The 10,758-nt window shown below is 38.1% G+C and overlaps 1 protein-coding gene across 1 annotated transcript; it reads left to right on the top strand.

Moving 5' to 3' along the window:
* Window positions 1-8,149: 8,149 nt before the first annotated feature.
* LOC140947731 (kelch-like protein 11) lies at window positions 8,150-10,131 on the top strand. Its single transcript, XM_073396905.1, has one exon. The coding sequence runs from the start codon at window positions 8,219-8,221 to the stop codon at window positions 10,019-10,021; it is 1,803 nt and encodes a 600-aa protein (XP_073253006.1). The 5' UTR covers window positions 8,150-8,218; the 3' UTR covers window positions 10,022-10,131.
* The last annotated feature ends 627 nt before the right edge of the window (window positions 10,132-10,758 follow it).

Below are 10,758 nucleotides of genomic sequence, written 5' to 3'. Positions count from 1 at the left end.
TCAAGCTTGGGCTACCTGTGTTTTTCCACTAACTCACTACGCTGGAAATTTGTTACGATTAGTCATTGAGTAACTGTAAGCTTAGAAAGCCCCAAACTATCTTCGAACGGGTGTGCCCTCTCCAGTTGGACTCCCTGTATTAAGATGCATGACATTACTACTTCGGTAGCAAACACCCACTGACCAATAAGGTTTGCTGCTCTCGTTTACTCCAAGCGTACCAGAGGCGACAGTATTTCTCTTTTGTTTAAATTCCCTTTGAATTGGATATTATACTCATGGATTCCCTTCTTGAGCCATTCACTAAAAGGAGGAAGGAACACTTTTGTGTTGAAATGAAATGCAACGCCTCGATATTCAGAGAAGGAACCAAATCTTATCTGAAATTTAGCAGCTCTTAATGCATTCTGTATCAGATCACGTTGTCGCGTTATGAAGTGGGAGGCATTAGTTGTCTCCGGATCAATGTTAGCTTCGCCTGGCCTCTCTCGCAAGAGTTTCATTTACTTATTTACCGAGAGAATATAATCGAAACTTGGGCTGCGTCCACGTTAATTCGAAAATTTTCGATATCGCATAAAACCTGAATCACCTTTCGTCAACACGAAACCATGCAGTGAATCCGCTCACCAACACGTACAAGAACGTAAAGGAGCTGTGTCATGAATTTTATCAAAGTTTATTTCTAACAGCAGGAACTGCCACTAAATTGAGTGAGACATGAAAATAATCACTTAAAAAATTAAAACAAGGGATTTAATAATAACACAGCAAAGACAAAAGTAAGAAGGGATGGAAAAACTTAAAGAAAAATAAAACGGATTGAAATTGTGGGTTTTTAAAAACTCGTAAGCCTAACAGTTTTTCAAAGTTTATTTTTGTTGTTTGTAACGTTCGGTAAAATGTTTGGGAAGAATATTTAATTTATTGGACAAGAATTAGCTGTGATTTTGTCGTTTGCATTGAAATAATTTCTTCATTTACTAAGTTAAGTCACGCCATAACCCATAATGAACCCTAATTGACAATATTAACAAAGTGAACTAGACACCCGTGACACAGCCTCTTTAAATCAATGACGTTGTATTGTTAGATGCTAATCCCTAGGGCACTTGATTCGTATTAACCGAGGCATTCACCAGTCAGTGACTACACGCAAACAAAACACATCGCTTCATCCAAATATTTCACAGTTTCTGATTGTCTGTGGTGACCAAATTTAGAGAATGCGAACAATATACCATAGATTCGATAGTGTGTTAAGACGGAATCCACCAGAAGATTGAGTAATTTTAATTTTCAGTGGACAAAAACCTTGTACCAGAATAATTTAAAGAGTAATGCATTCTTTTTTACATTTTTCAAGGGCAAAAAGATGTAATTAGTCATCAGTAACACCAAAGAAAATTTCTCATGGGAGTCGGAGAAAATGAATGTCAAATTTGACAAGAATTGTGAAAACATAGGTAAAATTCTGAAAATTTCATGTGTAAGATGTAATTTTGAAAAATTTGACATTCATTTTCTCGGGCTCCCCGAGAAATTTTCTTTGGCGTTATCACAGATGACTAATTACATCTTTAGCCCTTGAAAAATGTAAATAAAGAATGTAGTATACTTTTATTCTGGTACTGAAGGTTTTTGTTCACTGAAAATTAAAATTACTCATTTTCCTAGTGGATTCCGTCTTAATTTCCTTGGTAACGATATTGATTGAGCAATAGTGGTGTTCTCGGCTATCCAAAGACAAAATAGCTGAATTTCTGACCAAAACTGAACGGACCAAATACAAAATACGCAAAAAATGTTTCGCGATGAATGTAATCCACTTTTTGAGGAGAGTCTGCACAAAAAAAGACAACATCTGTTTATTATTTCCTGAGAGCGTGCAGAGAAATAGATCAAAGTTTCGAAGTAAGCTTAAGAGGAGGTATGTTTGTTAAGAAAATATTTTGGGTACAATAAAGCGACTATAGAATACGGCTTTTGTATGATGTGAAGAATTATTCTGTTCTCAGACTGTTATCGCCCTTGGTCTTTAGGCCTTGGTGGACGACGGCCTCCTTAATTGATCTGCATAATTCTTCAGCCGAGTTCAATAACCGCTAATTATTATTCATTCAAAAATATTTCCCCAATTCTGATTGGCTAAAAGCACACGCACAATTCACCATAACCAGCTACTGATGACCAAATTTTGAAGAATTTTGTAATTAATCAACCGATGACGTCAAAAGTGCAGCTTCCTTGCAGGTTAATGCACCGGTAACCGAGAAGACCTGGGGACAAGCAGGTTGAGTTGTTTTGGTTGTGAAAACAAAATTGGCGGACATTTCACTCGTTTCAAGAGTAAGAACTAGGCGAAATAATAGCTAAAAACATGGCGAGAACAGCAAGAAGACAACTCGAAGGGCGACATCTGCTATTTGGAGAATATTTGCGGAACTGAACAACCCTAAACGTGCACTATCGAAGATGACCTTAACATTGATGGAGGTAAGCATGTTTTAGCTATGTTTTAAAACTAGGAATTATTTTGAATGAATAATAAAACAATTATTGAAATCGGCTTTCGTATCATATGAAGAATTATGGAGATCTCGGAGGGTGTTATCTGCCTCGGCCTACGGCCTCGACGGATAACACCCTCCTCGATCTCCATAATTCTTCATAAGATACTCAGCCTCATTCATTTATTGTTAATTAACACACTTATCAGCCAATCAGCTTCCAGCATTTCTCATAGAGTGCAAAGTTTGAATATTAAAAATACCTAGTTGTTGTTGAAAGATATTCTCAGCATTATTGAACGATCGACATAATCACTTTTAGAGACAGAAAGGCAAAACTAAAATCTACATTGCTACTTACTATAAGTTGAAATGAAACTCCTTTCGTGAAAGAAACAAAACAAAGACAAAAACTAACTTCCATTAAATCTGCTGAGGTGAGCAAATATACAAGAAACTTAAGTCGGTGACGTTGTTCTTTGTGTCGATAATCTCCTTAGGCATTCGTAATAACCAAAGCATTCGCCAGTAACTACACGCAAACAAAATTCAACCGGGGCACCCAACGACGGTTTCCTCCTAAATACATTGAAAACACTTTTTAGACTATCCAGAGTACCTTTAGACCTCTAGAAATGTGTTATAAGCGGCCCTATAAGATTTGTACCTGTTCGGTCATTCTAGGGGATGGAACTGAAGTCGTTTCGAAACTACAAGAGCTTCAGTACTTTTTCTCCGAAACTTTTAGAGGCAATTTAAGTTATTACGAAAGTGAGAATTTTTCAGATTTCTCTCTCCATCGTATTTTGGAAACCGAAAATTTAAGGTTCCTTTTTTTGGACGGAAAATAACCCAATCTGGGGTATGAAATGTGAAAAACTAGACTTCAGAAAATCGTAGGGAATTTATTATTTAGATAAACTTCAAAAATTGCACATGAATGGAACGGTCATATGTCTAGAAATTTTAGCCGTCCTCAAGCTATAGAAAATTCTACAGGGGCACCCAACGAGAATGTAGATCAAAACCACTTGACATAGCATTGTTGAACGTATTTTAGTATTTAAACTTTAGATATAGGCACATTTTTATCTCATAAAAATTTTTCATCTGTTCGGATTTCCCAGCTAAAAGTCTAGTGATCCGAAATTTTTAGGGATCAAAACTTACCTTTTCGAAAATTTCAGCCAGAAAGAAGGCTCTCGAAAATTCTAGGTGACCTTTTAAGGGTAAAAATCCGTTAAAAATGGGCAATTATATCATTTTTCAGATGTTCGAAAATCAAGGAGAGGCAGGCAGGCAAGAAATTTTACCATATTAAATGTTCCGAAAATTCTAGATCTCAAATCGTCTTCCGAACAGATATTTTCCAAAAAACTGACGTTGGGTGCCCCTGATTCTAGGAAATATTTGCTTCTCCGAACAGATATTTTACAGAAAACAGTCGTTGGGTGCCCCTGATACTGACAATATTATAACCAGTCCTCGTTTACTTAGAACGTTCGTCAGTTGTGGGAACACATGCTCCTTAACTGATGCGTATAATTCGTCTGCCGAGTTCAATATACCTGGTAATCAGTAAATCAGCTTACAGCATTTCTAAAAGAGCACAAAGTTGAACATTAAAAACACTTCGTTGTTGTTGAAAGATATTCTCAGCATTATTGAACGATCGATATAGTTACTTTTAGTGACAGCAAGGCAAATCTACATTGAGATGAAACTTCTTTCGTCAAAGAAACAAAACCAGCACAAAGACTAACTTCCATTATATCCACTTTCGTGAGCACCATGCGTAAGAAACTTAAGTCGGTGGCGTTGTTCTTTGTGTCGTTAATCTCCTTAGGCATTCGTAATAACAAAGCATTTGCCAGTAACCACACGCAAACAAAATACATTATTACATAACCAGTTCTCATTTACTTAGAACGTTCGTCAGTTGTTGGAAGAGGTATACATGCTCATCGTCTTGGTTTCAAACAGCAAGAAAAGTCCTGTTGATAACTGGTGGAAGTTACACTAACTTGAATTAAGGTAGCCACAGATCTATCAATAGATTTTTACCAGCTATAAAGTGCATTCGGATCATAGTCTAAGAAATTTTCTGACATTATAAGCAAAAACTTGAACGGGTACCGTTAAATAAGAAATTAAGTCACTAGCATTTTGACTTCGCTCAAGAGAGCGAAAAATGTATTGTCGTTTACAATGTTGATGTTCACTGCATTTTAAAGTACATTGCCCTTTACTATAGACTTAATTTTAATGATATAGGAGGCAAATAAATCGATTTAAGCCTTTGAGGGAGATAGGTTGACGGCGATAAGTATACCGACAGTCCGGCTTTTTCTAGGGACAAAAAAACGTAAATTATAAATGTTAAAGTGTCCCTTTAAGTCTTTTAAAGAAACAAAAATGTTTTAATTTCAGTAAAACAAAAAACAACAAAAAAATTTCCACGCGTTTCCTGAACAAGTGCAAGGTTTAGATAACCCTTAAATGGAGTTCTTATTGCAATTAACGTAATACATATTCAGTTACCCGGATCAGACTGTTGAGCTACAGCGCATGATCTCTTTTGCATGCTAGGAAAATTAATCTTAAGGTTCGAGTTAACGGAATATTACCAGTACTATATCTTTACATAGAACCGATAAATTGGCCTTTAATTTTTGCAAGAAATTAAATTGAAATCAGAGTAAAAAGCGTTGTTTTATTTACGTTTTAGTCTCTCAGAGTTGACGTTTAGCAATGGATCAGATTAAAGACACCTTGCAAACTATTAGGGAACAAGCAGAATTGAACAATGACTTTCTAACACTGGATCTTTTACAAGAATCGGCCGATATCTGTGGTGCTGTCACTTTTGGACTCACGACATTCATAGCAAGAGCTCTAAAAGTTTTAAGGATGGCTGTTAAAGAGGAAAATTTAAAAATGCAGTTGCAAGACCAGTTAAGGGACAGGTGGGGAGCCAACGCACCAGACCTGGATGCTTACATCTAACTCGCAAACTATTGACTGTTTTACACTGATAAACTACAGCAGACACCCGCATATAAGAACCTAGTGGATTAAAAACTTCCTGGCAGAAATTTGCCACTTTAATACCAAACAACACAAGAGCCTGTTCAAGCAGGTTCTCAGTATCTGTGGGTTACAGTTATATTGTGATAAACATTGAGATTGCAAATTTATATTGCAAGAAAATACTTTAACAAACTATAATTACTGATAAAGGTATTACTTTTGTAATTCCTACAACTAAAACAAGTTTGTATAAAGTACAAATTGTATAGTTGTCTACATGGCCTTCCATAAAGGAGGTTTGCTATGTAGAATTTTGAATATAAATATTGTATATTTAAGGACCAAACCTGAGTTTCTCTATTTCCCGGTAGTCACGAATATCATTGATCTCCTTCACAGAAATTAAGAACCTAATTAAGTAACTACATATAACTTAAATTGCCAACAAGACAAGCCCCAAACTATCGCAAGAACCTAGTTTACCAGATCTCAAATAGGTACGGTAGGTTCTTATACGCGCCAGGGCGTTTGCTATACTCACTGACGTACATGGGCAGACGCTGGAGCAAGGGTGGCGCAGTGGTTAGAGCACTAGCCTCCCACCAATGTGGACTGGGTTCGAATCCCAGCGTCGACGTCATATGTAGGTTGAGTATGTTGTTGGTTCTCTCCTTTTCTCCGAGAGGTTTTTCTCCGGGTACTCCGGTTTTTTCCTCTACTCAAAAACTAACACTTCCAAATTCCAATTAGATCTGGAACGCACGGACACGTTTAAACGAGTTCATATGAACTCTTAAGTGCCTCGTGGATAAAAAAGCAATTTACAATTTTTTTTGGATGCACAACTGTTAATGGTCAAGTCCCAGGATAATCAACAAAAATTCATGTCAAAAAATTGATCTCCAAATCATATCAAAACTATTCTCACTGCATAAATAACTGGCCCGTGACGCGGGAAATAAGTAAAGGTTGATTTCCACTGACGCGTTTTTCACTACTCACGTTAACGTACGGTAAATTTTAATCACGTAAATAAAATAGAGGCAAGGTATAAAGTGTTGAGATTAAACGTGAACTTGAGCGAGGTTCTACTTTTGCGCTTACGTGCGACCTTTCATACATTGCGAACGTAAATTTTACCTTCGTACGCGCGTAAAAATTACACGACAGTGGAAATCAATCTCCGTCGTGTTGGGCCTTCGCAGGTTGCATGATGCATTGCGGTCCTTGGTTAGAATTGCTCGGTTTTTGCCCGCCTCTTGCCCAGTTCAACGGAGTTCAGTAGAAGTAACTTCAAAGTTTCGCCCCTCCCACTTCCCCTGGTGGCGGTTGACCTCAATAGATATACAGTGCGAATATTCAGGGATACTATTTCTTTCTCCTCAACAGAGAAAACAAAGGTGAGTAACCTCTGCTGCCGGTTTCGTTAGAAAGTAACGATTAATTTAAAGATAAATATAAAAGTGCATATTACAAAAATCTATAGCATCATCTGGAGAGCTTGAGATGACGAACTATGACACACTAACATCACTTGTTTGCTTTTAAAACAAGCGCGCAAAATCTGCGACGAGTACTAGCTACTCGAGGAACTACACACTAAAACTGACTTTAAAATGCTTTTTAATTCAGTAAAAAGCATTGTTTACTTTTATATTACTTCGTTTCTCTTCAGCGATACGTTCACTTTGATGAAGTCAGGTCGGATTAATCACCTAAGATAGATCGTCCGAGAATAGATCGCCTCTCAACTTCTACGATATTTTTCAAATGTGATATGTATACAGAACGTGTCCGAGAACTGGGCAAATTTACTTTAGGCCATCCTCTTTTTTTTCGCCGTTTAGCGTCGTCCGACCGACCCAAACTTCTGGCATTTTCAACAAAAAAACCTAGCTTCGTAGTTAAACCATTTTTCACTTGAAATAATTCTGTTAATATGAAAAATGAGCAGATTATCGGCATAGAGAAAGACAGGAACAAAAACAGGAACATTTTTTACATTATATTGTGCATTTTTTTAATCCAAATAATTATGTTAATGTTAACTTTTAACGTCATCCTAGGGTACCATGCCAGGGCTTCCTATTCCGATACTTCTTATGATTTTTTTTTAGTTTTTTTTTTTCTAAATCCGACCGATCGACCCAATATCAGGAAAGGCATTCGACGCTAAACGACGAAAAAAAGGGGATGGCCTTAGTTTATGTAGGAATACGTACGGAAAATTCGCGTGCAAGCTTGAAAGCGGCGGCGAAGCAGTGTGGCGTCAGGATAAAGTCAGCTGGAACGCTTAGGTAAGACCATTTGTTATTTAACGCAGGGGATGCTGTATGGTATGAGAAGGTTGGGAACAAAGTGACAATAAAAAGATGAAAAATTCTCGGGTTTCGATATTCACAATTAGTCTCACGGCGTGAAAAATCATATTATTAATTGTTTTTATACTTTTTCCCCCCTTTGCCGGCGCCAAAATAAAGCAAATGAAAAGAAAGGAAAACAGAGTCCTTTAACTGCAATTGGACTCCCTGTATTAAGATACATGACATCAGTACTTCGATAGCAAACACCCACTGACCAATAAGGTTTGCTGCCCTCGTTTACTCCAAGCGTACCAGAGGCAACAGTATTTCTCTTTTGTAATTCCCTTTGATTTGGATATTTGATCGTTTAAACTCATGGATTCCCTTCTTGAACCATTCACTAAAGGGAGGAAGGAACAGTTTTGTGTTGAAATGATGCAACGCCTCGATATTCAGAGAAGGAACGAACATTTCTGTGATGTGATTCTGGAAGTCGGCTCCGGTGATGATCAAGCTCGCGTGAAAGCCCACAGAAACGTGTTGTGTGCAGCAAGTCCGTTCTTTTTTAATGCTCTAAACAGCGAAATGAAAGAGAAGAAAGAAGGAGTGATCCGACTGGAAGACGCTAGCAAATCGGTGATGGAACAAGTGTTGGAGTACTTGTACACGGGCAATGTTGACATCAATGAAAAGAATGCATTTGATTTGTTTGCCCAAGCTGATTATTTCCTTATTTCAAGCCTGAAAGCTCGATCTAGCAAGTTCATTCTCCAATCATTGTCCATTTCTAACTGCATTACGGCGTACTATTTTGCATTGAAATATCAATGGGAAGAACTACAGACTGGAGCACGAAGTTATATTCTGCGAAGATTTTCTGCTGTGGTTGAAACTAATGATTTCCTTAATTTGAGCAGTAAACAAGTCGAGGAATGGATTTCAAGAGATGATATTGTTATCAAAGGAGAGGAAGAAGTATTTGAAGTGGTCTTGAGATGGATCGAAAAGAATGGTTCCAGAAATTACCAAACGTTTTATGATCTCTTCCAACATGTTCGGTTTATCTATGTTCCTCGTAACTACTTGTGTACAGTAATTCTTCCACACCGCTTGGTAAAAGACAGAAGGACTTGTGTGGATTTGGTCTTGGAAGCACTTAATTGCACATCTGATGGTACTGAGGAGTGCTTTCTTGCCCAGGGACCAAGAGATTGCCTGAAAACCCATGAAGATGCCATTGTTGCCTGTGGGCACAAGAAAACAAGTTGCTACATCCCTTCTAAAAACAAGTGGTATGAACTGGCAGGAATGCCATCCAAAGTGCCAGCTGGTGCCTGGCGTTACTTTATGGGCGCTTCTCACGGAAAATTGTTTGTGAGTACTGCACCAGGAAATAATGCAGATGGCTTCTTGGTGCAATATGATCCATCCCTTAACCAATGGTCCTCAGTAAATACCAATCCTTTGGGACCAATACCCAGGCACTCTGCTGTTGTCACTTTCCAAGGTTTCTTATATGTTATCGGTGGAGCAGACTCAAGCAGGATGTTTATGTACCGTGATGTTTGGAAATACAATCCTGATACCAAATTGTGGCAGTCAGCTCCTCCAATGAGTGTGCCCAGAGCAAAGGTGTGCGCAGTTGCTGACCGACAATTTTTATATGCTATTGGTGGTAAAAGAGATAATGGTCAGCTTTTGGACACTCTTGAAAGGTTTGATCCTTCAACAAATACTTGGGAAGTCCTTGCTTCAACCCTTGCCAAAAGAGCCTCTGCGTCTGGAGTAGCCATGAAAGAAAAACTGTACATATTTGGAGGTCTTGCCACAGAAGCGACAGTCGGAGACCCCTGTGAAATATACGATCTTACAACCAACACATGGAGTGGATTGTCAAGCCCTGTTGCACCAAGATGCCTGGCCAGTGCTGTGAGTTTCAAAGGGAAAATATTTGTGTTTGGGGCTTTTCCCCGCCATGGAAGGAAGGAAATGAAATTGCAAGTGTATAATGTTGATGAAAACAAGTGGGAACCCTGTACAGGGGGTCCCAATTTTACTTTGGGTAAATTTCACAAAATCTCTGCTCTCAGAATTTTGAAAAGTTACTGTACATGTAGGTTTACATACAGCTTTCTTGGTTTAGATTCTGATTCAGAAAGTGAACTCCTTGGGGTCTGATTCAGATTTTGAGGCTGTGGTACACTGCTAAGTTTTCTTGAATTAGCTTTGTACATGTAGCACAACTTACAGTAGGAAAAATGCATTTTGCCTGAATTTAGATTGGCATGGCAGTAGCTTGTTTGAAGTTTTGCTATTACCATGTAGCACAACAGACGATGCTGGGAACAGCTAAACGTACATGTGACTTGGTTTCATTTACATTGTATTGGTAGCCTGAGAAAACAGCCGTCATTTCATGATGCCACCACTGATTTCCATGCAAAATTACATCTGATAAATCAGCACAGAAATTCTTGGTAGTGCTCCTGATTGGTTGTGTCGCATGGGAAATTTGCTTCAACCAATCACAAGCACTTCCTGGATATGGGTAGTGATGCGTCATCAGTATGGATTTTCTGCACTCAATTCTAATGCGTTAGTTCACAGGGAAACCAGTGGTAGTGTCACTAAGTGTTGGCTATTTTCTCAGGATTATTTATTGGGTATTGCAGTAGCTAGACCACTTAGATGTAAGCCTCTCTCTTGGTACCTGTGGACATTGCTTTTATCCCACATATTCCATCAAATCAGAAGTTTTGAAAGAAATCATCACTTACCTGTCTAGCACAAATGGGAAGCTTGAGCACCAAGACAATTAAGACAGAAACAAAAAAATCTAAAAAGCAATTATAGGTTTTATATGGAGAACAAAACCTCTAAACATCGTTACACTTATCTTGTTTTGGAAGATGCCT

This window comes from Porites lutea, chromosome 9 (assembly GCF_958299795.1).
Source record: "Porites lutea chromosome 9, jaPorLute2.1, whole genome shotgun sequence".
In the NCBI taxonomy this organism is placed as follows: Eukaryota; Metazoa; Cnidaria; class Anthozoa; order Scleractinia; family Poritidae; genus Porites; species Porites lutea.
Note: the sequence above shows the minus strand (reverse complement) of the source record. Positions and strands in the feature narration are given on the sequence as shown.